General features: G+C 35.2%; 1 protein-coding gene and 6 non-coding genes across 7 annotated transcripts; 1 reads left to right on the top strand and 6 right to left on the bottom strand.

Moving 5' to 3' along the window:
* Positions 1-670: 670 nt before the first annotated feature.
* tyn (trynity) lies at positions 671-27,420 on the top strand. Its single transcript, XM_089869770.1, has 14 exons — positions 671-1,039; positions 17,613-17,730; positions 18,736-19,005; positions 19,324-19,590; positions 19,655-19,773; positions 19,908-20,136; positions 20,199-20,354; positions 20,477-20,652; positions 21,049-21,185; positions 21,341-21,480; positions 23,076-23,157; positions 24,266-24,410; positions 24,497-24,662; positions 25,317-27,420. The coding sequence occupies exons 2-14, from the start codon at positions 17,658-17,660 to the stop codon at positions 25,475-25,477; spliced, it is 2,121 nt and encodes a 706-aa protein (XP_089725896.1). The 5' UTR covers positions 671-1,039; positions 17,613-17,657; the 3' UTR covers positions 25,478-27,420.
* Positions 14,556-14,628, bottom strand: TRNAR-ACG (transfer RNA arginine (anticodon ACG)). Its single transcript has one exon. It is a non-coding gene; the product is annotated as a tRNA-Arg (tRNA).
* On the bottom strand, positions 21,910-21,982 carry TRNAV-CAC (transfer RNA valine (anticodon CAC)). Its single transcript has one exon. It is a non-coding gene; the product is annotated as a tRNA-Val (tRNA).
* TRNAV-AAC (transfer RNA valine (anticodon AAC)) lies at positions 22,196-22,268 on the bottom strand. Its single transcript has one exon. It is a non-coding gene; the product is annotated as a tRNA-Val (tRNA).
* On the bottom strand, positions 22,340-22,412 carry TRNAV-AAC (transfer RNA valine (anticodon AAC)). The gene has a single exon. It is a non-coding gene; the product is annotated as a tRNA-Val (tRNA).
* Positions 22,483-22,555, bottom strand: TRNAV-CAC (transfer RNA valine (anticodon CAC)). Its single transcript has one exon. It is a non-coding gene; the product is annotated as a tRNA-Val (tRNA).
* Positions 22,757-22,829, bottom strand: TRNAV-UAC (transfer RNA valine (anticodon UAC)). Its single transcript has one exon. It is a non-coding gene; the product is annotated as a tRNA-Val (tRNA).
* Positions 27,421-27,868: the final 448 nt, after the last annotated feature.

Genomic DNA, 27,868 nt, shown 5'->3' with positions numbered 1-27,868 from the left:
ATGTTCTGTGACTGTTTTTGAGTTCTGACTAGAGTGTTTTAGGGATGACCCCTTAATTAAATTAGTAATTATTGTCTTTCAGTTTCTTAATTAAATTTAAGGGGTCATCCGTAAAATAATTTGACCAATCTTAACGGCAAAATGTCGCAGAACATTTTCGACTCAAAATCGTCCAAAAAACATCCCCATTCATTTATCAGAAACACCCTGTACATAACAATACCAATATTTTCAGAATTCACAAAAAATAATCTCAAAACATTTAAAACTAGGCTATTTACACTCACTCTCAAAGAAAATTTCCAAAAGACTAGAAAATATTTACAAAACAACAATCTAAAGTTACCGATAATGTTGAAAAATAAATAATTATCCAAATAACCCTATTATGAGAAAAAAACTGCAATTGTATTTGTATACCTACTCAATGCAGGATGGGCCCGTCACTTCAAACCACCTCAAAGAAACTAACGAAAGACAATTTTCCCATCATAGTGTTGAACCCCTCGATCTCTACTTCAGGGCTAAACTGTTACGCTACGCTGCCGTAGCTCACGATGACGTAACAAGGTAAGATCTTTAAAGGGGAGGGAGGGAGGCGAACATTTTTGGCAAGTGCACTCGACGTATAAACACCGGGGTAACGCCACTTCCCTCTTCATTTGGAAATCTGACGGTCAATGTCAAGGTTTACGTCAAGGGCTTTAATCGCGTCTATACTCTACAATAACAACAAATAGACCTAGCTCCTTTAAACAGTAGCCATTCCAACTCGGGATCTTAAACGGTACAAACGTATTGTACAGTACCAAGTACCATCATCGTGAAATCTGCAAAGTTAAATTCCTGACTTATTTAGGATGGTGTAGAAATAAATTCGGAATAACGGATTTAATAATTTAACCTTTTTTTCTTGGCAAAAAGTGTAAATATTTTTAATAACGCGTGGATTTCATTCCGTTTGGATTGGTTCTAAATAATATTTTGGTTGATTTTGACTAAATTGGACTAAAATTTATATCAAAAGGGACGTTCGAAGGTATATAAAATTATTTTGATATTTATGGGCTTTTTTATGGTGAAGGTTCTATTGGTGGTTGGTAATATTATTATTATTATTTTTGAGTTGACGTACTGTATTATTGTGATCTATGATCAAAATTTGAAGTTTAAAGTATATTCTTGTTAAGTTGGTATATAGTATTCCCATATTTTAAACTTAAACAACTGTTTAAAATTATTATGAATGAATTTTTTAAATTTATGGTTGATATTGAACAAAAATATCTAAATCGGTTAAAATTTCTATATAACTTCTCCCAAAATCTTATAATGAATTTGAATTTTCTGAAAAATACGTCACAATCTGTAGCTACTTGAAAAATTTCAAATCAAACCTAAGTATTCTGTATAATAGCTACATAATTCCATGATTTTTGTAGAATTATATGAATTTTCCATTTATAAACGTTTGTTTACTCGTTGCCTACGCTATATCACGTAGCTATAACGTAGGCAACGGTTTACTAAACTTGCCTTTTCTAATGACAATGTTTTACTAAATTTGTATTCCTTAAGTTTTGACAAAATTTGCCTTTTCGTACGACAATTATTTACTAAATTTGCCATTTATTACGGCAATATTTAACTAAATTTGATAATTCTTAAGACAATTTTTTACTAAATTTGCCATTTCTTAGGACAATATTTAACTAAATTTGCCATTTCTTACGACAATATTTAACTATATTTGATAATTATTAAGACAATGTTTTCATAAATTTGTCATTTATTAACCCAATATTTTACTAAATTTCCCAACAAATCGTTCTAAACTATAGCTGTACCAAATATAATCAAAAAATGCTTTATATTAAAGATAATAACAAGACACGAAGCCAATAGACAAGGTTCTAATAACCATTAAACTGAAAACATATCATTAAAAATATTTATAAAGATACCGTTATACATTGAAATTTATAAACACTCAGCTGTCCGTATGCTTCCTTAAAAGGTACCCGCAGTTACAGTTATCAGTCAGTCAATGACTGTATATTTCACCAATATTAAAACCTCTCTATCTATACCTGCCACCTTAAACTTAAACTTAATCGAAACCCTCAACTTAAAAATTAGCTTAGCCATGACCTTCAAATACACGTTGAAGAAGTGTTGTATTTTTCACACCTATCTAAAGGCAAATAACTATCAAAAGAAAGAATTCCTGTAGATAAATATTAGCTTAGAAACACTCACCGTTAAAAATTCGTGAAAAAATGTTTTGGGGGTTAAAAATCAGTTCAAACACAAAATCTCATTTCTCTACGTTGAAATATTTCGTGACTGGTAATACAATTGAATCAGTCAGAAGATCATACATTGAAGTTTAAAAAATACTGTTGAACCAATTTCTAATTTAAAGTAATAAGTCTTTCTAGAATTTTTTTCTTTTTTAATCGAAAGAGTTCATAAAATAATGAATGTATCAATTGAAACCATGTTTCTATCTACAATATTAAAGAAGATACAGGAAATTAAGCTTCTGTGATGGACACTACGCGTTAGGCTTAGTACCACCTGACCGGATTTGTCCAATAAAGGTACTCTCCAGTGCTTGGCGTGGAAGCCTAACGTGTAGTGTCCATTACGGAAACTTAATTGCTTCTATCTTCTTTAATATTGTAGATAGAAACATGGTTCCAATTGATATATTCATTATTTTAAACGTACTAGCCATTACGTTCTAGCCCAAAGTATCGCTTTAAAGAAGAACTATATTGCAGCTCAGAACTAGATCTAGATGCTTCATAATTTACCGAAGTCCCGCGGTTTTAACGTTTTGCAGTGGTTTTAATTGGACCATGGTGTTTAAAAAGTAATTAAGCCAAGAAAAAGCCACATTTTCAGCTTACTAACAGTAATAGATGTTGCCTTAATAATGAACCAATAATAAGGGTATTCCCCCTCGAAAATATTTTGATAATGGTCTATTATGTCCCTGTTTTACATATTTGTATACAGGGTGTTTCTGATAAGTCTTCATCCATAAATTAAGGGGGATGTTCTTTGGGAAATAATAAATTTTGAGTCTAAAATGTAACTTCTATATCCATTTTGCGCCACAAGGAACACTGTTTTCGAGTTATGATTTGATGAGTGTTTTAGGGATGACCCCTTTAATTAAATTAGAAATCATTGTCTAAATGAATTTCAAATTAAATTTAAGGGGTCATCCGTAAAATACTACGGACAATCAATCAGTTAGCCGGACGACAAAATGGCAATAGAAATTACATTTTAAACTCAAAATTGATTTCCCAAAGAACATCCCACTTAATTTATGCCAGGGACGGGGGGGGGGGGTATGAAAGAAGAGGCGAGGGTCATAGCGACAGAGGTAAAATGTAATAACGTATTTTTCGCCGTCCCCGTCAGCAACGTCATCAAAACGTAGTTTAAGTGAGCCAATAAGATAATTTAAACTTTTCGTTACGTGTTGGAGGGAGGGGATCTATACTGGGTGGTCTATGAGTCGGACTGAAGTAAATACTAACCGTTCTCCATTATTACTTCTAAAATTAAATCTATCCCTGGCCAGACATATCAAAAAGTTAACACCCATGTAGGTACAATTTAAAATATCATATTGAGACTTAGCAATAAGACTTCTTCAATAGACCCAACCAACAAATAAACAAGTTGGCTTGGTCTCGTCTCCATCTAAGGGATAGGATCACGTGACTAACGAAGTTGATTGTAGTACCATCTGTCGTTGAGCGACGAAAATAAATCTCTTATTTTTCTGATTGGATTAGAGTCCGACTCTTGGGGTAAAACAGGTTCTGCGCATGGCAAAATCAAGCCAATCAGGTTATCCCTTTCTCACCTCAAAACCCGAGAACGAGATCTGAGCCGTTATAAAAATTTAAAAGATTTGTTGGTTGGGTCCTTAAGTTATGACCTTCCGTTGATACGATTAATGAAGTATAGCGGTGATGGGGCCCTATAGATTTTTAAACTTTATATAAAATAACAAGTTGGGAAAACCAAAATATTACCTCTCCGAGTCAAGACGACTACTTACAAACTTATTTACCCAGATATGGAAATGTTTCTTAAGTTAAAATTTATGAAATATTAAAGCAGTATACAAAGCATAGCAAATTTACTGTAAATCAGACGACATTTTACATCCAATAATGATATACTTGTACACATTAAAATCATCCGATGGGGGAAAAATGGGTCATCGGCGTTTTATAAATGACGCTAGCGCAATAAAGCGTGCAAGGTACCAAGGCTTAACAAAAATTGTAGGATAACATATTTATAGAGATAGATAACAACTTTTATAATTAAAATTAGAAACTAACATATCTCTTAAAATTCTCGCGTGATCAACTGGTTTCACGCCAATTAAATAGCTATAGTCCCATAGAGCTATTTGTATTAATTCCTCCATGGTTTTTTCGCCAAGCTGAGAACTACGCGTTTTACGTCACGTTATCAAAAAAGCAGACTATTTTCTTTGAAGACCGCGCTAGCTCAGCGCTAAGCACCGTGACGTCAAAATTCAAAAACAAAATCCCTGGGCCGCGTTCAGCAACGCGAGGCTCTGCTGAACGCGACCCAGATTTCCACCATGATTATAAATCTAAGCCTAATTTTTTAACAGTGTATTTAACTTTCGGCTCACTCTGAACCGTTAATGTCTCTGCATACAGAAACGAAAACCAAACCCAAACCCAAACTTTTACTTTTTGGTTCACTAGGCCTATTGACAAATAAGAGTTCATTTGACCAACATAGCAGCGTTGTGCTTGTATTCACTATGATTTTAGAAAGGATTATGCTATAAACAGATGTAGTATAGCTTAAGTAATATATAAACATCCATTTTAAATAATAATATTAAAAAAAATCTTTGGAATATCAAAATGAAATAGAGCTTTAAAGCTACAAAAGTACTAAATGCATCATAATTACGAAAAATATTTCCACATATTCAGTTTATATTAAGGATAAAGGGAATATTATGGTTGTGTTGGATTTCTTTACACATCAAAACAAAACGAACTTCTAACGCAGCGCACTACTGTAACAACGGACGGACACATACAGACAAAAACATAGACTGCTTTTAACTCTTTCCGTATTAATTTTGAATTGAGAAACAAGATTATCTTAAATATTAAAATAAATATAATTAATATTTAATATTTTCTTCGTTAGTTATTCGCCTTATTGAACGTTACATCGTTTTAAAAAAGAACAATTAAACATTCTTGAGAGACTTGACTAATATTGGCGTTTGAAATGAAGCATCCGCCGGTTGCTTCGCCTTACTAAAATAGGTAGTATATAAGGGTTTCGAATCGCAGCCATGGATAAGAACAGCGCAATTGCGTGAACCTTTGGTGGAAGCCCCACCTTAGGGAGGCCGGACGTTTCTCGTAACCCTGGCCGATCGCCGCGTATGTCTTAACCTTAACGTTGATGATGGAGTAGAAGCCAGGTGTGCAGACTGGTGTTCATGTGGGATGGACAAAAACAATGACCAGAAGATGGTGGTGTGTAGAAACCAGTGTGTACAGACTGGTGTCCATGTGGGATGGACAAAAACAAAGACCAGAAGATGGTGGTGTTAGAAGCCAGGTGTACAGACTGGTGTCCATGTGGGATGGACAAAGAGCAGATGACGGTGGTGATTAGAAGCCAGTGTGGACAGACTGGTGTCCATGTGGGATGGACAAAGACCACAAGAGGGTGGGAATTAGAAGCCAGTGTGTACAGACTGGTGTCCATGTGGGATGGACAAAGAGCAGCAGATGATTGTGATTAGAAGCCAGTGTGTACAGACTGGTGTCCATGTGGGATGGACAAAGACCAGAGGCTGGTGATGTTAGACAGGCAATGGAGTAATAGCCTGTAAGTGTAATACAATTTTCGAAATTTCCGGAAATTGAGAACACGTTTGCTCCGATTTGCAAACTGCGAACGCGGTCACGTGGGTGTAACAACAGACAGACACACACACACACACACCCACACACACACACACACACACACAGACACGTCGAAATTAGAACCTCTCCGTGACATACGTCACTCGGAGAGGTAAAAATCATATAAAAATAAAAACGTCGATATTAAAAAACTGAAGAGAAAACGTTTCAAATTAAGGAAGGGGAAACAACAAAACGCCGCCAGGAACTAGTTTGAAACCAAACGGTTCGAAAAAAAAAAGAAAAAACTGTAAAAGTGAATTTTAAGGGAAATAAAGATAATGAATATAGAAAATAACTTTTTCTATCTTACGGATGAACGGAGTTTCAAAGTCATTATCAAAGTCAAAAGGTTTGATAAAAAAATCTATATATCGGGAAATTCCTATCGATATATTAGGTATTTTTTTTTTATTACCGTTTCGGGCAAAATGTAATGTGCAACGGAGCTTAGATTCAGGATCTTGATTAATATAGAAAACGTATTGCTAATGCAGGATGGAAGGTCGGTTATAAGGGGTGATTTGAGCAGCTTAATGTATTGTGATTTTTAAACGCGTTGAAAATACCGATGTTTTTACTTTTTATTTCATTATATTTTCGATATTTCTCTATACACGTTAGGGGTTTTTAGTAACGAACTTTAGAGTTGCTATTATTACAAATATTCCTGAGTTTTACTAAAAATTATAAATTTCTCGGGGTTTTCCCTGAATTTTACTGAAAATTATATATTTCCCTGAGTTTTTCCTAAATTTTACTGAAAATTATAAATTTCCATGAGTTCACCCTGAATTTTACTAAAAATTATATATTTCCCTGAGTTTTCCCTGAATTTTTATGTCCTTTGATTTTACTAAAGTTTACAAATTTGCTTGGATTTTACTAAAAATTACAAGTTTCCCTGAATTTTACCAAAAATGTCCCTGAATTTTATTAAAAATTTACAAATTTACCAGAGTTTTCCATGAACTTTACTAAAAATTACTAATTTCCCTGAGTTTCACCTCAAATTTAGTAAAACAATTCGTGGTTTTCTAGGTTTCTACCAACCCTGTTACACTTAAGTTTAAAATAAGCAATTCACGACGCAATTAACTCCAAAATCAAAATCAAAATTACAAACTAATCAATTAACTTCCTAAATTTGCAATTAAAACAAAGTGAAATAACCTTCACTTTTAAATAATTTATAAAAACCTCACGGGCGAAAACCATAAATTTTAAAGAATGACAAGGGTATCACAGGCTGCGTTCCCATGAATCTCACTAAACATTCTAAACATTCTAAAAGAAACCAATAAACGGTCCATGCTACACTTTAGGTTTAAGAAATGCTTCTTTTCTCGTAAATTAAATCTTAAAATCGTAAAACAGAAAAAAAAAGAAAATCTTTTAACTGGCAAGTATTTAAAGTTTTGTAAAGCATTTTTAAAAGTTCAAAAAACTGGTGCTCCATGTGCATCAAACACTCCTTTATCTACACCACTTAAAAATGCAACGGGATGTTTTTGGCAAAGATATACAGGAAGAGATTTTTGTACTCGTATAGTAACCAAAGACGAAGCTTTAAATTTAAGGGATTAAGTTTAATTCGAGCAAAGATATCTAGGCCCCATCTGAGTTAAGTACTATGCTAATACCGTTAAGCTTGATTGTTTTACGAGCTATGTTTAGAATTAAATCCAGGAAAATGCAGTAATAAAACATGGGATTTAGAAATTAAATTTTACAGTTCACCTATTCAGGAAGTTCCTCTTAAAAGCTGTAAATTGAACTAAACGACGACGTTCTTGGAGTTATCAAAGGAATGCGGTTTTTTTTAGGAAAGTGTTTTATAGAAATATACGTTCTGATTAGATTTTCGAAATTATAAGATGGTATAACAGGGATTATAGAATTATATAAGGGTGTTTTTGATAAGTCTGATTTAAATTAAAAGATGTGTTCATTTGCACCCTTGAACAAGGAAATATTGTCACATGTGTAGAGTTATTAGCTTTGCTTTATCAGCATAGGCTGAGGGGCCGGTCATTCAAGAAATTCCTACGCAAAATCAGAAATCCGGAAAGAAATCAAACGTATTTTCATAAATTTGAGGTTAAACCATACGAAAATTTCCGACTGAGTCAAAAATATAGGATATTATAGGACCTTTCATGAATTTATAGGATATTATAGGACCTTTCATGAATTTATAGGATATTATAGGACCTTTCATGAATTTATAGGATATTATAGGACCTTTCATGAAATATAGGTTAATATAGGACCTTTCATGAAATTATAGGTTAATGTAGGACCTTTCATGAAATTATAGGTTAATATATGACCTTTCATGAAATTATAGGTTAATGTAGGACCTTTCATGGAATTATAGGTTAATATAGGACCGGTTAAAAAATAAAGGATTTTATAGGACCTTTCATGAAATTATAGGTTAGTATAGGACCGGTTAAAAATATAGGATATTATAGGACCTTTCATGGAATTATAGGTTAATATAGGACCGGTTAAAAAATATAGGATTTGATAGGACTGCTGTACTCGCCGATAGCTAGCTCTTCCCACAAATTCGCCTAGATTCGTTGAGAAAAATTGCTACACAATAATTCCAATTAGCTGAATACATTCTTGGTAAAAGCTAGTAAATCACTTCGAACCTTTAGGAAACTTATTACCATCACTTCTTAAATTATCCTTATTTCTTTTCCTAATATTTCTAGCTACAAATTAGCGTAACCGCGTAATTACACCTTCAAAAAATAATAATCCTATAAAAAAAGATACTTTTGAATCTATACTGAAAATACCAGAAATACTAAATACGTGTTAAGAAGGCAGTCATTATAAAAGGGGTCCCCTAAAGGAAGGTAAAAAAGAGCTCCTCCCATTGCCTTAATGAGGACTCACGTGACCGTGAAATCCGTGACACGATTGTCACCCTACCCTAGCCGGTATAAGCGAGTAAAACTGAATACATATAATTTAAATTCGGTAAACTTTCAACGTGACTCTGTACAACGGATGAAGAGGATTAAGGCCTTAATTATACGTTTGGCAATGCTACACTCTTACTTTGATACTTGATACGAAATCAAAGCGGAAAAAGTTGAAAAGTGCGTCTAAATTAAGATGATAAAAGATCCAGCTTAAGTTTGCTTAACTATCAAAGTTAGAAATATGTATTTCCTGTGTGTAAGTGGATTCTTTTTCTTATAAAAAAATCTAAAAGTGTAAATTAAATTATGTCTCAATTATAAATTATTATTTGAGGGTTTTTTAATTAAAGAATAGCAACTTTTATAGGTATTGAGGGTTTAGAAACTTTTAGAGATTATACCCCTACGTCACAAATGCCCTGGGTCAATAGAAATAAGCCACTACCATTTTGATAAAAAAATAAAGAGATTAAGAAAACAACAGATGATATAACTTCATGAAATTCGAATAAATAATTAAATAATAAATTTGATTCAAAAGTCGCAACTCGCTAATAACACAATCAAAACACAACTCTTATTGAACTATACCAATAAGTGTGGATCTTGGATAATATTTACGAAGATGAAGTTTATCTTACTAATATTTTTTACCAGGAACTTATAGAATTGACACCGGAAATTGCTTTCTCCCCATCTCTGAAACTTCAATATCGGCCTGTAATTTAATAAGGTGATCGCAACGGTTCACGGGTAGTTGAGCGGTTTTCAAAAGAGCGTTTTGGAATATAGCGGTGTCCAAAACAGCGGTTTGCAAAACGGCGTGGAAGCAAAACCGCGGTTGCTGTTTCCGCGTTTCTCAATACAGCGCTATTTCCCAAAACAGCGGTTGCTGTTTCTGCGTTTCTCAATATAGCGCTATTTTCCCAACCAGCGGTTTAGCACTACAGCGTTACATAACCGTTTGTGATCCTCAGGTTATGGACTGGTTCGCGGAATATATTTTGGTTAAGGTGGCAGCAAATTAATAAGAGTATATTTTGGAAAAGGTGGCAGCTAATTAATAGGAAAATATTTTGGAAAAGGTGGCAGCTAATGAATAGGAAAATATTTTGGAAAAGGTGGCAGCTAATTAATAGGAAAATATTTTGGAAAAGGTGGCAGCTAATTAATAGGAGAATATTTTGGAAAAGGTGGCGGCTAATTATTAGGAGGATATTTTGGAAAAGGTGGAAGCTAATTAATAGGAAAATATTTTGGAAAAGGTGGTAGGTAATTAAAAGGAGAATATTTTGGAAAAGGTGGCAGCTAATTAATAGGAGAATATTTTGGAAAAGGTGGCAGCTAATTAATTGGAGAATATTTTGGAAAAGGTGGCAGCTAATTAATAGGAGAATATTTTGGAAAAGGTGGCAGCTAATAGGAGAATATATTTTGGAAAAGGTGGCAGCTAATCAATATCAGAATATTTTGGAAAAGGTGGCAGCTAATTAATAGGAGGATATTTTGGATAAGGTGGAAGGTAATTTATAGGAGTTCAAAAAACCCATCCCAACCAAACATTAAAATGCATTAACACACTAGACCACGAAACTGTTTGTTTGACAACCATTAAAATTCAAACCTAGAGCTGAAATCAATACTAATTAGAGCTCGGCATTATCCATCCGTTATCCGTAAATTAGTGAATAATCGATTATTTATAGATAAATGTTGTGGACATAATTCGATTCAATATACAACTTCTGTTGATAATTCTGGATTATGGATAAAATAACGTGGATAATGGATAGATAATGCCGAGCTCTAATACTTAAACCTTCAACAATACGAAACAACGCTCAAGATATAAACGCTGTAATCAAAATGCGCTGAAACGAGAAATGGCTACAATGGCAAACGCGTTTATGAAAAAGCCGTTTTGGACAATGCTGTTTTGATAACACGCCCAATCGATAACATACCGATCGCAACGCTTGGGTCATGTTAACGATAGCAAATGGATACGATATACAAGCTCCTCCTACATTCTAAAGTATCATAGGGCTACAAAAACAATTCCAAGTGTAATATCTATAATTTCCTCCTTTTAACAGAAAAGTCATTGAAAAACTGGCCTTGAGTAACGTAGCTTCCGATTATCTTGATTTTTACCCAATGAAAATAGATATTATAAAATACTATCCGAATACGTTTACGAAGTTTCCACTAAAGTGGTTAATGTCGTACCCACACTGTTACCAGGCCGTTGGTGCGTCAAGAGATAGCAGTTCAGTTTGAATCAGTAACAACACTGCACTGACGTTTAAGCTGAGGGAGTTACATCAGGGTTCATACAACTTTTGGAAAACAAATTTCCCTGAGATTTCCAGGTTTGTGCCCATATACTTCCCTGAGTTTTCCCCTATATGGAGTATCCTATGGAGCTAATGTTAACGAAGGAGGGGGGGGGGCAAATAGGACTATTACATAATCAAAGGAAATCCCCGTATCTCTAATATAACCAGAGTTTTGAGCCTCCAAAATATAGTGCAAATTGCAATGTTAATCCTATACGGAGTGAATGTTCACGAACATTTTGCTTAATTACTCGGTCCCTGTTTGACGCAAATTTCCCTAAATTTTACTAAAAATTCTAAATTTCCCTGAGGTTTTTGTCAACTATTTATTTCCCTGGGTTTTCCAGGTTTTCCCCGTTTTCCAGGTTTATATGAACCCTGTACATGAAATGTTTTATGGTCAAAACAGTGAAAAATATCTGTAGGAATTTCACATTTACTAGCAGAACTTTCTCTGACGTAACGTTTGAAACTATCGTACAGCAAACTGGGAGTGATATTTGAGAGCAATGGGCGAAAGGGTGAAGATACCACCTAGTGCGGAACGAATATAAAGCTAGGGCAATAGGAAGAACGGGAAAAAACACGCTCGCTCTGGTTTTTAATATTAAAATGTTTGAAATTGTATACCTCCGACGCCAATAAGGAAGTGATGTCACTCGACATATAACTAATAAACGCGGTGGAAGGCAGCTATTTAAGTTGTCTCGTGAAACTGTCCCAAAGAACTTATCCCGAGTTAGACATGCCCGTGGGAAAGTACTCAACTTTTAATAATTCAAAAATATTTCTACGTTTTTGTTCTTTTAAAACATTACATAATTTCGTTTATTCACCTGACCGGGTCAGCGCGTATCCTTTAATGATGATTTTGATTTCATTTATTTCTTCTCCAGTTTCGAATCGTTTCCTACTCCTAGGTTCTTTCATTCATAGAGGATATACAGTGTGTGATTAAGATTTGAAATTTTTGATAAAGGTCATTATTGTATTATTTTGAGCAAAACTGCGGATAGGTATAACTTTAAACAAAGACCATAGTCTTTCGTCAACACTTGAACGTGAGAATTTTAAATTTTTTAATGAAATGTAAAAATCTATTCTTCTACTAAATTCGTCTCTCTTGTTTCCTGGGTGGTACCGATTTGACCTCTGGACTTTTTTCCCTTTGGAGCAGGGGTTCTTGGTTAAACTATGTTAAATTATGGTTAAATTTGGACGTCAAATACTTCCTGGATTAAAATGTTTTTCAGATTTTTTTCGTTTTAATTTACTTGATAAATGGGTAGGATTTAAGAAAACTATCTTAGAAATACAGTTGTATAATTAAATACTATCTTTCAATTTCAAGTACAGTAAAATTATTAAACTAGCAAATCACCACACTGATATTGTACTAAATAGACCGGGTGTTTCTGATAGGGGGATGTTCTTGGGCGATTTGGAGTCGAAAATGTTCTATGACATTTTGCCGTCCGGGCCACTGTTTTCAAGTTAAGATTGGAGTATATTTTACCCCTTTAATTTTACTAAGAAACTGACAGACAATGATTTCTAATTTAATTAAGGGGTCATCCCTAAAACACCCTTCAAATCATAACTCGAAAACAGTGTCCCTTAGGGTAATCAAAATGGAGATAGAAGTATACATATTCGCCTCAAAACCAGCCATAGAAGCCACTGAACTTTTTTCGAACACCCTGTAGGCATATATGCTGTCTGAAATCATTATTTTTAAAAATATCGATTTTTATTAATTATAACCGGCATTTAAATTAAGTTACGCATTCCCTTATCAAATCTCAAGCGCATGCAAAAGTCAGTCTTAGATGATAACGCTGTAGCTTAAGATAAATTTAAACCAAATATTTACTTTTAGATTGTCAATCGATTCGTCACGATTTTTCGAAAGTAAACCTATAAGATATAGAATGTTAGAAGCGAAAAATCGACTAAACTTAATTGAAAATTCAATATTCAGCGTATCATAAGTTTATAAGATATGTTCCTTCCATAAGTATGACACTACCTATACTTCGTAACGCTAGAGACTTACAGATCGAGCTAGTTCGAGAACGACAAGCGAGAATTGACTACACTTGGTTAATTTTGCAGTACATCTTCCTTATTTAGTCTGTACTAAGCCTTTGACAGCGCCTCACCAGGCGTCGCTTTACCTCGAATCTATGACCTACCTCAATCACTTCACGACAAGCTCCAGTTTCTAAGTTACCAGTGACAAACTTATGGAAGGAACATATCTTATGAACTTATGGCGTATCAAATTAATATTGGCTCTAGATGTTTCATCGTGTTATAGAATCCGGTTACTTGCATCTTTTCGTGTGAAGATTTTCTCCCGTTCCCAACTTCTCATGCAGCATCCAGCCAGAACCAAGCAAACTGATCTTTAAACACTTTGGTTTCCCATGAAGCTAGCTCCCAAGGTTTATATTCAGATATCATATTTAGTTACGCCAGAAGTAAATAAATTTGAAATAATAATTATAAATACATAAGATATGTTCCATCCATAAGTTTGTCACTGGTTATAAACTGGAGCTTGTCATGAAGTGATTGATGTAAAGCGACGCCTGGTGACTGGGACGCTGTCAAAGGCTTAGTGCAGACTAAATAGGAGAAGATGGAAGTCCTGCAAAATTAACCACCGAATGTAGTCATAGTCAATTCTCGCTTGTCGTTCTATAAACTGTCTCGAGCTGTAAGTCTCTATAGCATTACGAACTTGTATAGGTAGTGTCATACTTATGGAAGGAACATATCTTATAAACTTATACTAGTACCCACAAGCCACAATTACTTTAAACATTTGGAAATGGTGTTTTTCATTTAATTTATTGGCTTTTAATAACTTCGTGTTAATTTATTTCGGGTTAAGGTTTAAGTTGGGGATCTCTGAACCCGCCTTGTATCATCATAATCCTTGTATGTGTTCTCCTATATTATTTTTGTTATTATAAAACTCGACCGCGGCGAAGTAGATTCAAGTTCATTGCTCCCTATTTCCCCCCTTTCGGCAGTGCCGGCTTAAGTTTTAATATTTGTCTTAAAAAGGATTAATGGAGGAAAAAGGTGTGATAAAAAAATAATAAAACAACGCTTATTCCCATAAAATCCTTATGAATAAAGTTAATTAAACATCGTTATAAATAATAAATATTAACAAAAAAATTAAAAATGTACTTATCTATGCGAAAACTTAATTATAAGCATAAATTACATTTAAAACAAAAAAAAATTATTATCGAGCTTGCCAGGATTCGAACCTGGAATCTTCTGATCCGTAGTCAGACGCGTTATCCGTTGCGCCACAAGCCCATGCTACTAAACGTGCTAGCATTCTTATCAGACTTTACTTTGCGTCGATATTTTCCTCTAGCTCGTTTGCCGTGGCGCCAATTTTGAACTCCGTTATTTTGGCGCGTTATCTCTAGGCTTTTCCCGCGTTTATTTTTACGATTGTTACTTCAGGGCATAAATGACATACGGATTTTACTACGTTTTACTAGTTGTACGAGGGAATGGAAGTTGTTGCATAATGACGGCTCTTTGCCTCTTTCTGTATAGACGGTTTACAAGCATGGATCCATACCATATACATGGATAAAGAATACGCGTGAGGAAATTTGATTTCACTCTACAGGATAGGCAACTCCCTATCTCGAGCGACAGCTTATTCTGTATATACTCTGTTACAACATCGGTTGTCAGCACGCGCAAAGCTAGGCCTCTATTTAACCTAGCTTTGTACGTGCTGTCAAGAGACCAAAAACTTCAGGATCTTCAGGATTTAAAATATCAGCGAGTTTTTAAGCTCGAGTGCACGGACCTCTAGGCCTTTCAAATACGTGTGAAATTGCCTACAGCCTACTCAAGCCCGGTATACCCGCAAAACCCGCATAGTAATTAACATGGGATATATATTGGGGACAAAATAATTCCTAGCAGCTGTATGCATTCCAGATAAAGTTAATAAAATCGAGCGAGCATATATGCCTTCTCAAGTTGAAGGGCGAAAATATTATAAGGGAGTCGCCCAAAACCAAAATACTATACGGACTCGGGTCAAGTTCATGAATAGTTGATTTTGTGAGGAATAAATATGAGATAGCCAAAAAATATTTGGGAGGATACAAATATCCTGAAAATACTGTATAAACACACTAGGAGATGAACACATATTTCAATGTTTACAATAGGATATACTGTATACAAGGTGATGCCTTGGATGCGGAGAAAAATTATCCATTAGGAAAATTGCCGAGGAAAAAATGTAGTTGGTTTTTGGCTACATGTCCGCTCTATAGCTAAGTCCGCTCGAGCTAATCTGACTAAAACATTTTTTATACCATGATGTAATTTGGTAACAATAACCTTAAGTCGTTTGATTTATCTATGTGTAATTTGCAGCAATATTTAAAATTGTATGGTACAAGTTACAAGTTAATACAGTATTTTAAATACTAGCATTTAAGTTACCGTTTAAATGGTTTAAATTAATTCAAAGTTAGAAGAAAAAAAATAACACTTACTTCAAGAGTTTGGTCCAACTTGATTCGCTAGGGGAGTTTTGAATTGTCTTCTTTCAATTACGAACACTAAAATAAAAATAAATAAATGAATTAATTAGATGCCACTTTAATTAATAAAAATCTAGTTTATGCAATTTAAAAATGCACTATAATCATAAAATTGTACCCTTTGGAAAAAAAAAACTGGATTAATTTGATTAGCAAGTGTAAGTCTCTATACACTGATTACTAGTAATAATTTTAGCACTGTCAATGGCAAAGCTTTTAAGTAGGTAGTGTCGTACTTATGGAAATATCTTATAAGCTTATGCAATACGCGTAAAATTTCAATGAAGAAACATTGTATAAAGTTAGCAGCAATTCACGCGTAACATTTTCTCATTTAAAAAAAAGAATTACATAACTTTCAAAGACGAACGAATTTTAACCAAATTTGGTTGGTTTATATTAAAAGAAACAAGTTTTTTCCCACCACAAAACAACCTAGAAAATATTAGTAGCCTTTTCTTATGGTTATGTAATGTTTAAACATCAAAATTTTATGTATAAGCTCAGCTGCCCCACGAGTAACTATAGTTGACGGTTCAAAGAATTTTAAACATTTGCATTTTTTTTTATTTATTACGCGGTTACTAACTTCTAACTCCTACACTTGTAGCTATTCCATGGCTTTGAATTTTGATGTTTTGTATGAACTATTTTTGGCTGGCTTTCAAAGAAAAGCTATACATACACAAGACTTGTATACGTTTAACCAGAAATAATGAAAGTGTATTGAACCGTGGCTTAATTTTAAATCAAATTTATTTTAAGCATAAAAGGTCAGAATTTCTATATATGGAGGATATTTGAAATTATTATTATTTTTTCTTCGTAGATCAATAATCGTTTAATCATTCTACCATGAATTTATTAAATTATATTCATTATACTGAACTGTGTATTATATTTATTATACAGGTTTTTTTCTGATAAGTCTGCCAAAAATTAAAGGGTGTGTTCTTAGTGTCAAACGGAGTTTTAAGTTTCATCAAAGAACATGGGGTGTATAACATTTAGTTACAAGGATATGAGTTCCCAAATATTTATTGGCCCCTGAAACAATTAAGGAAATAGCTTCACGTGTGCAGTAATTAGCTTTACTCTACCAACGTACGCACACTTCTACCCAATAATAGTATACACTTCTGCTAGATAGAGGTTCTTAGATTGAAGACTATTGAAGGGTCTTACTCCTAATTGTCTTGGTTCCAATCAATGTTTGGGACCCATATCTCTGTTAACTAAATGTTATACACCCCATGTTCTTTGACCTTTTTTAGCTCAGTTTGACCCTAAGAACACACACAGCCTTTACTTTATGGCAGACTTATCAGAAACACCCTGAATAGTCATTGCGCAATCCACATTTAAAAAAATCCTTAGTTACGTTTTATAAAAAGTAACAAATAAAATTTGGTATTTTACTACTTAAAGAAATCAAATTTGAATTCCACGCGAATGCACAATACGATCCGAATTATTTATTATCAATATTTGAACTTGGCAAAAAAATAATAAATAAATAAATAAATAAAATAAAAAGGTCACGACCCTTAAAATTTCTTTCCCTAATTAAATCAACTCAATATGGGAAGATTATTCAATTTTGATATATTTTGACCTCATCGACTTTTTCTTTTTCAAATAAAATTTTAGGGATTCAATCGAGTAATTTTTTTAATGAAAATAGCGCCTAATAATCAAATACCATTTTATTTTTCATTACAGGAGCGCGACTAAAACATCTCCCCTACCTCCATCGGACTTTTAGTAATGGAGTCATGTACACGTCACAAATTAATCCTATGGATTTTCGCCGCATTAATAGGATTAGGGTTAACCGAAGGTAAATATCTCACTAATCTATATCCCAAAAGATGTAGAAATATGTCTATTAAATGATGAAGTTCCGCTATAGTTCTTCTTTGTACATGGTTCATTAGCTAAGCGATAACAAGTTAGTCACGGCGTTGCCTAAGGAATAAGAATTCTTATTCGGTAGGCAACGGTCACGGGTTTCGACCCCAACAATGGGGTGACTGAGTATACACGTAATAAGGGTATTGGGGTGTCAACTGGCAGCGTATACACAGGATGTTGCAATAAGGGTAGTAGGTGTGTTCTATTGGCGATTTTGAGTCGAAAATGTAGCTTCTTCCGTGACATTTTGTTCTAAGGGTCACCGTCTACAAGTTATGAACATTGGAGTGTTTTATGGAGGCGGGACCCCGTAAAATTAAATTAAGTTAGAAATCATTGTCTTTCAGGTTCATTTACTTAAATTTAAAGGGGTCATCCCTAAAACACTCCAATCTTAGCTTATAAAATGGTGGCCCTTAGGGCAAAATGTCATAGGACATTTTAGACTCAAAATCGTATTTCGGTCCTATACTTCGATTTCGAAACACCCTGTATTTATAAGGGCGTCTCCGTGTATTGCATTTGCCGGAAACAGATCCAGTAGCCTACTGTGACCTCCATCTTTAGAAGTAACCCAACACAATGACAGAAGACTATGTCTGATTTTATATTGGAGAAAACCACTGTTAAACAAAGCCTATTAATTTGTCAGGCAATGACAAGTCCGATATTATAGGCCCTTATAGACCATTTCCATTAAAATAAGAGGGGAAGACACGGTGGGAAAACTCTGCCTTCCACCTCGCGTTTTTGCACCTGCGCTGTGGTCTTTTTGTACCATGAGAGTGGGCAGAGACGGCAATGTATTTTCCGATACAGACCCCGTCGAAAAGGATAGGGCAGATCAAAAAGAGTATATAGGGTTATGATAGTCTTGGACTCCTTTCTGTCCACAAACAATATAACAATATTTTAATTATTTCTCTAATAGCGAAAGTGACCTTTGAGAAAATGACAAATATGGACTACACGGGGACAACATACTACAGCGTCCGAAACTTATCTCTCTACGAATGCCAAGGATGGTGTAAGGACGAAGCGGATTGCGTTGCGGCAGTCTTTTCCTTCGTGGTCAACCCACTGACGCCAGTACAAGAGACCACTTGCTTGTTGCAAAACGAAACGCAAGCTCGTAAACCCTCCGCTACGCCACAAAAAGCGATCAATATGTTCTTCTTAACCAAAATTCATTTGCGAACTGGTAAGATAGCGTAGTAACTGAGCACGTAGACGAAGGAGAGTCAAAGAGGGAAGGTAACTATAACGGTACAGTCCGGTATCTCTCCCACGCACACCTATCTCGGCGCACAGCCCGATATCTCTCTCACGCGAACCTACTTCGGCGCACAGCCGAGGGGCCAGACGTCACGTGACCGTGTCACAGCTCGATAATGGTTTTGAAGGGTGTTTGACGGACAATTAGGTCTCTTCGAGTCTCCTTCTCATACGTGCTCAATGGCGTAGTTTTAGAAGCACTTTGTTTCAAGTCAAAATAGAAAATAACAACGCAATATTGCAGAGCAAATGTGCGACCGTTTATGGTCATTCGAAAGAGTTCCTAACCACATTATTCGCGGAATGGACAATGCCATCGTCTTTACTTCCAACAAGGAAGCTTGTTTGGCCGCTTGTTTAAACGAAGTCCGATTCACCTGCCGTTCCGTCGAGTTCAACTACGTCACGTTGCAATGCCATCTAAGTGAATATGACCGGCGGTCACCCAGCGCTCATGTTAGTTTGGTTGAAGCGCAGGGTGTGGATTACTTCGAAAATACTTGTCTTAGTCGTAAGTATTCGTGAAGTCAATGCAAAGATGGATTCATTCCTAAGCCATAAATTATCTTTTATAGCGGACCAGTTATGTCCAGAAGGTCAATCAAAGTCGTACGCTCCTATAAGTATCGGAATACCTCAACAAGCAGTGGCTCATTTCGTGGACTTGTATTATTACCCCGATAAAGCGTTCTTAGTAAGTAGCTAAATGAACAATGGTATCTGTAGGAGTAAGACAGTGTCATCTTGACCTTGAAACCGTGCATCAAGGTCATCTACTTGCGTATGCTCCGATAGATTAAAATAACAATTTCTTAATTATTTTTTTAGGTATCTAGCAAACAAGAGTGCCTTCGTCAATGCAGTTTAGAAAACCAATTTGTTTGTCGGTCTATTTTGTATCGCCCTGAACCATCTCCAGCCAAATCCCGTTGCGAACTCTATCATTTAGACCATTTAGGTTACCCAGACGGTAGCGAAACATTCGGTACCCCTAGTCCAATACCTTTATTGGATAGTGGTGAAACCAGGGGAATTTACTTAGAATCTGTCTGCGGAAGTAAGTACAACCCAACCCATGAAGTATTTGAAACTCTACAATAACACTATTACTCGTTACAGATGGAACCAGTCAAACACCTAGCTATTCACCTCGTCCACCCGCATTACCGGTTGTCCACAAGGAAGAACCAATCAGAAACCCGGGTACAACACCACCCAGTCTAGTTACCCAACCCAAGGATCCCTCTTGCGATGATTACGGCGTCTGTTACGATGGTAACTTATACCATAAGAAAATAATATATAGCTCCCTATATTATTTTCTTATGCTTATACCAGTCCCAATTGACATTATATGGACCGTTCATTAACAAATTTATTTTGGTATTTTTAAATAGTTTCAATACAATGTACCGACTCAAAAATCTTAGTTTACGTCAGAACTAACCGACCGTTCCATGGCCGAATTTACGCATTGGGTCGTAGTGAAACTTGTAACAGTAACGTCAGGAATAGCCAACAGTTTAGACTGGATATGTCACTGAGTGGACAAGACTGCAATACACAATCACTCGTATGTTGATTACATTAAATACTCCAGCATGTATCTTTAATTATATTTATTTAATTGCCTGTTGGAGTAATATCATAAGTTCGTAAGATATGTTCCATAAGTTTGTCACTGGTTACAAACTGGAGCTTGTCATGAAGTGACGTAGGTCATAGATTCTCGTAAAGCAACTTCTGGAGAGGCACTGTCAAAGGCTTAGTACAGATTAATTAGGAAGATGGACTGCAATAAATTAGCTGAGTGTAGTCAATTCTCGCTTTTCGTTCTCGTATTAGCTCTCAGTTAGTCTCTAGCATTACGAAGTACAGGAAGTGTCATACTTATGGAACATATCTTTTAAACTTATGGTAATATAATATCCTAAATACGTTCTAACTAAAGCAATTTTTAACCTGGTAGCAAAGCGGTGTTTACTCGAATACAATTGTCTTACAACATCACAACGTGGTACTAACGAAAGCTGACAAGGTTTACAATGTGAAATGCACCTACGAAACTGCGTCGAAAAACGTGTCATTCGGAATGATGCCAGTCAGGTATTACGACGACGATTGGCCAGACGGAGAACTCGCTTCTCGGTTGGATATTAATCGGGAAAAATTGACTTATCAAATTTTTTAATTTTATTTTGGAAAATTTGGTAATCGTTTCGTCGTTGGATAATTAGTGACGAGTTGAATCTTTTTGGCAGAGATCCAGATCTGTTGCAAATTACAGCCTCACCTGAAGCACCTTTACCTAAGATCGTCATATTATCCACTGATGGTAGGGAGGCCTCCACAGTCAGGATAGGCGATAAATTGACCTTCAGGATAGAGATACCATCGCAAAGTATGTGGGAATTTATTATTAAATGCTTCAGGCCCGTCTAATGACTAATGAGGGTGGCTTTTTTGGAGATGAAGTGCGTTTCAAATTAAAATATAACCACTACAACATAGACACGTGACAGTAAAGTATTTAAGAAAACACAAAAAGTATATTTGTTTATATACCAGGGCTCGAACATGGGACCTTCCGCGTGTTAGGCGGACGTGATAACCACTACACCATAGATACGCGAAAGGGCCCGGTTTCCAAGAAAACTCGGTATCTAATTTATCCAATCATGATGGTAAAAACATATATCCACCAGGGCTCGAACCTGGGACCTTCCGCGTGTTAGGCGGACGTGATAACCACTACACCATACATACGTGAAAGGGCCTGGTTTCCAAGAAGAGTCGGTATCTAATTTATCCAATCATGATGGTAAAAAGATGTATCTACCAGGGCTCGAACCTGGGACCTTCCGCGTGTGAAGCGGACGTGATAACCACTACACCATAGATACGTGTTTCGTCACGGTTTTCATGAAAACTGGTTAATTCTTTTGTCCAAACACGATTTAAAAAACAATAACTTGTATCTACCAGGGCTCGAACCTGGGGCCTTTCGCGAGTAAAGCGGACGTGATAACCACTACACCATAGATACGTGATTGGGCACGGTTTTCATGAAAACTGGTTCATTCTTTGGTCCAAACACGATTTAAAAAACAATAACTTGTATCTACCAGGGCTCGAACCTGGGACCTTCCGCGTGTTAGGCGGACGTGATAACCACTACACCATAGATACGTGATTGGACACGGTTTTCATGAAAACTGGTTAATTCTCTAGTCCAAACACGATTTAAAAAAACTACAGCATGTATCTACCAGGGCTCGAACCTGGGACCTTCCGCGTGTTAGGCGGACGTGATAACCACTACACCATAGATACGTGAATGGACACGGTTTTCATGAAAACTGGTTAATTCTTTTGTCCAAACACGATTCAAAAAACAAGAACTTGTATCTACCAGGGCTCGAACCTGGGACCTTCCGCGTGTGAAGCGGACGTGATAACCACTACACCATAGATACGTGTCTGGATACGGTTGTCATGAAAACTTGTTAATTCTTTTGTCCAAACACGATTTAAAAAACAACAACAGGCTCGAACCTGGGACCTTCCGCGTGTTAGGCGGACGTGATAACCACTACACCAGATATACGTGATTACAGGCGGCTTTCATGAAAAGTTGTTAATTCTTTTGTCCAAAAACGATTGAAAAAACTACGACATGTATCTACCAGGGCTCGAACCTGGGACCTTCCGCGTGTAAGGCGGACTTGATAACCACTACACCATAGATACGTGACAATGCAGAGTTTTTAAGGAAAGTAAACATAATAGAAATGTAGTTACTCGGATTGATACGTGAAGATCAAAGTTCAAAAACAAGTTTCAGTAACTAAACTTGAACACACGCACTACTTCAATCAATAAAACGTTACCCTGGACGATAGATCAATATTAAGACAACGTTTCTATTTCAAGCAATAATAACTTTGACAGAAAACCCATTTATTAATAATTCAATTACTATATTGAATCTTTCAGCTCCATACGGAATATTCGCTCGCAGTTGCGTAGCAATGGCCAAAGACGCAAGAAGCACGTTCGAAATTATTGACGAAAAAGGGTAAGCCATAAAAATTTGACAACCGGCTAGATCGATAAGACAGCAATATTTCATTCTAACAAAACGAAACGTTTTGAGAAGTTAATTTATTTCCTCAAAGTAAAGCGTTCGCCGTTTCCTGTTTAATCTTAAACCTTGAATTTTATTATCTTCACTGATTGAAAATGTCACAATCAATATTATGCCATTTGATTAACCTTTATAAAAGATTCATGACGTCCATGATACGAAGAAAGAGCTTTCATGACCACGTTATAAATATTAATAGCTTAATTGTATATCCGGTTTTTAATACGAAAATATCCGCGCTTAATTGTACTTAGTTCCTACTCGGAAGCGATTAAAACATTAAGTTTAATCAGAAGTATATAATACTTCTCTACGAGAGAAGTGAACCACAAAGAGGAATAATTGTAACGAGATTCATCCCAACCGAATCATGCACATACGCGATAAATAGTTCCCTCATAATTACTCTATTAGCGCTGCTTAACTATTTGCCAAGGCGCATACGTGGGTTTTTGTCCCACGTCAAGACAATCAAGCTTTGTGGGTTGATTGTTGGGGATTTAGTACCAAACCGTTATAGAATTCACCCCACGGTGCTATAGTTACCCATCTGAAGTTTGATGAGCAGGAGAGCAAACACAAAGGTGCATGAGCCTGGGAAGAATCATGTTACAAAACTAAAGTATTAAGAGGTTACAGTGTGTCATCCTTCTTCTATTATACCCTTCTGGTTGAATTAACAGCGTTTTAGCAACTGAACGAAATACATGTTCGAAATTGTTTCGAGCCTAGCTAGTTGTCCTGTTCAATTTCGTTAAGTCGAAATTTGACAAATCGAAAAGGAAAGATCTTACGTCTAAATTATATTCCTAGAACTTCAAAAATTATAAATTTGTGTAAATGTTTAGCAATTGAAAAACAGCTAACAATTACGTTGTTTTCTATCGTTTATTTGTAAGACATTTTTCGTCATTACTGCCGTGAAAAAGAGTCGCGCGTAACTTGAGACATCGAAGCGTTTTACTTCTATTAACGAACTTCCGAGATTATATAATTGATATTCGATAAAGAAATTAATAGATATGTAATTACATTTCAGTTGCCCAGTGGACGCCAATTTGTTCCCCCATTTCAATCAAATCAATAATGGTTTGGAAAGCAACTACGACGCTTTCAGGTTCACGGAATCATACGGAGTTATCTTTCAATGTAACGTTAAGTACTGCGTGGGAAAATGCGAGCCTGTAAGACTATGAAATAAGTTGATATTTCGATTTTAGGATTATCGCTTTCAATTACGCAAATAATTAATAATTCAATATGTTAATAGGTAACGTGTGGAACGTCGCAGGATAGGTCATGGGGGAGACGTAAGAGGTCATCTGTGCAATCCACGAAGGAAGATGACGAGATGACGCTAAGTAGGGAGATTTTGGTTTTGGACTTTGGTGACGAGATATCGAGAGCCACAAAAGAAACACTTCCATCCGCCAATGGTAATTAAATAATTTTATCAAGTTTTACCTAAACATAGAGAGGTACTAGTAAAGCTACCGTGATGTCATACCGTGGCAACCCTGTTGACAGTTAAATTGAAGTCGAGTCCCAGTTAAAGCACCCCGGGACACTTAAAATGGTGAAACCTTTTAACGTTTTCAATTAGTTAAGTGGCCAATAGACCAAATAGATCTCCAAGCATTTCGTTTTAAAATTGGCCCAGATAATTTTTAAGTGGATGTTTGTCCAGGACCATAGCCCTACTTCTCAACCTGACCCCGGCAATGCAGAGCACTGAACTGGACCCCAAATACAAGAAATATACAAAAATCATAATGCCCCAACTGGTCCAATGGTGAAAATGGCCATGTGCTCCCCTTATAGTAGCTCCCTGTGAATTATAGAGGTGACACGTGGAATACCTTTATGATACAACCCGGTTTCTCCTTTCTATCAAAACTTGCAGAGGTTAACGGTAATAGTTAGTATAGGGCGCTGTTGGTTAGCTGTGGCATAGGGGCTAGCCACCACCCCTCTATGCATTGTAAAGGCGTTAGATAAGTGGCAATAAGTCGCAAGATGACTTGGTCCAATTAGCTAGCTGAACTTATTATTAAAAACAATATACTTTTATACATTTTCTCCCTTTACAGCCACATTCACACTTCGCGAATCAGTTACAATTGACAATCAATGCGCCTCCAGGTCATCTATAATGGCTCTAAGTGTCACCAGTGCCGCTTTACTGGTAATTTACATTTGCACCGTGGCCTACTTTGTGGCCCAGAGGCGTGCCATTAAAGGCCTTCATTAGGACACAAACACCAACGAAAAAAAAAACAAATCCCCATTCATTAAACATTTAAGTCACGGTAATAAAAAACCTCAAAAAAGGGTCATCTCAAAGGCAGCTATAGCTAAATGACCATTACATGGACTAAATTAAAATATTTATTAATTAAATTTTTTTTACTACACGATCGCGCGCGCACATTAATTTTATCGTTATTTCATTGAATGTTTTTTTTGCTTATTTATTTGTCATTATTAATTTATTCTAGCTCGTTATCAGAATAATTGTTGAGTATAGGGGAGCAGCTATTTATTGTAGGGAATTATGACGTAAGCGCTTTTGTTAAATTAAACCACGGGGGATTATCTTTTTAATATCCCTTTAGACAACGCAATTTGACGTTCGCAAACTGTGTTTTGCGTTAAAATGAAATATTTGGGTCGAATATAATAGGTTTTGTTCGTAAAAATAAACAACCATGTTTTAAAATTTCCTGAAAAACAAAAAAAGACAATTTTCAGGCTTTAATTTAGTTGTTTAAAACACGTAAGATAATATAAATGAAGGTTTTACTTTAAGATGTATAAAATGATTCTTTGTTTAAAGTAAGATGTATAAAACAAGTCTTTGTTTAAAGTAAGATGTATAAAATAAGTCTTAGTTTAAACTAAAATGTATGAAACAAGTCTCGCTTTAAAGAAAGATGTATAAAACAAGTCTTAGTTTAAACTAAAATGTATAAAACAAGTCTTAGTTTAAACTAAAATGTATAAAACAAGTCTTAGTTTAAACTAAAATGTATAAAACAAGTCTTAGTTTAAACTATGATGTCCTGCTTTATGCTAAAGTGTATAAAACAACTAAGATGTATAAAAAAGTTTTAGTTCAAACTAAAATGTATAAAACAGGTCTCACTTTAAACTAAGACATATAAAACAAATCTTGCTTTAAACTAAGATATATAACAAGTCTTAATTAAAATTATTAGAAGTTCCAGATATTAAAGTAAATATTTCTAAATTATGAAAGCGTGCTATTGAAAAAGTGAAATTCATGCGTCGTTTTAAACTTTTTTTAAGGTTCAAAGAGTTAATTTAAATCTAAATTATTTTGCCACAAAACTATAAATAAATTATAACAATATGATTATCTCGATTCTCATGATTATCTCGATTCTCGACGATAGCTTAGTAATTAGTATACTCAAAATACGATTTAATTTAACTCCATTTACTTCAAAATTAATTGAAAATGAAGTATAATGAAATCACATTAATTCTGATACAGTTCAGTTTTACAAACTGTATTGAACTAATAGAAATTAGTATAAAATACTCTTAAATGAAAAAGTTGTTGTCGAGGTAAAAACAATGTTAACAAACTGAAAATTAAAAGCCTAAAATATCCCTAAATGTTTTCAAAATGGTGACTAAAACAAACAAAACTCTCTCTCTAACTAACCATGGCGATCTCACATTCGCATTAACTTTAAGTAAAAGTAATTAAAAATGAAACGGACGGTGTTAGCAAAATAATTAAATCATTTTGTAAATAATTTATAAATGGTTAATGAAATAGTTTCACGTGGGAATTATTGCCTTTATAACAAAAGCCCACATTGAACAAAATGCTTACGCAAATGATGAAACTTAAGTTAATCAAATTAAACCAAGTAGAAGCTAGTTTAAGTTAAAAATAAAAGCATATGGCAAAGGTGAAGGTAATGAATTACCCATTTTGTCCAAGTACAAAAACAAAACTACTGAAATTCAACATTCCTTTTAAAGAAAAACATGAAATAATAATTTGGAATTATTATGTTCAAATTAATCAGCGACATGAACTTGTTTTATTAAATTGCCGGTAATAAAAGAAGTGAAAAAGTATTATTAAACGGATGTTTTATACAAATGTAAACGCAAATGATTTGTTTCATTAAAATAAAATAAAATTTGAGATTTCAATGCGGTCTTTCAATACAGAAATTCATACATTTCTTCTACTTGAAATATTTACGCGAGAACACTCCAGATAAGTCTTCTACTCCCAATCTTTGTACCCTCTTTTGTTTAATCAGGGATAGATTTAATTTTAAAAGTAGGAATGGAGAACAGAGTAATCCGGGCGCGCGTCAAAGTCCCGGACCCCCTTCCAAGGGCCGGGGGGGTATGAAAGAAGAGGCGGGTCATAGCGACATAGGTGAAAATGAATAACGTATTTTTCGTCGTCCCCGTCAGCAACGTTACTAAAACGTAGTTTAAGTGAGCCAATAAGATAATTTAAACTTTTCGTTAAGTGTTGGAGGGAGGGACTCCATACTGGGCTATGAGTCAGACTGAAGTAAATACTAAACGTTCTCCATTCCTACTTCTAAAATTAAATCTATCCCTGGTTTGGTTTAATATACGATTT

The sequence above is a fragment of the Phalangium opilio genome, unplaced genomic scaffold (genome assembly GCF_054372755.1).
Source record: "Phalangium opilio isolate 3A_F unplaced genomic scaffold, DU_Popi_V2 ptg000031l_1, whole genome shotgun sequence".
NCBI lineage: Eukaryota > Metazoa > Arthropoda > Arachnida > Opiliones > Phalangiidae > Phalangium > Phalangium opilio.
Note: the sequence above shows the minus strand (reverse complement) of the source record. Positions and strands in the feature narration are given on the sequence as shown.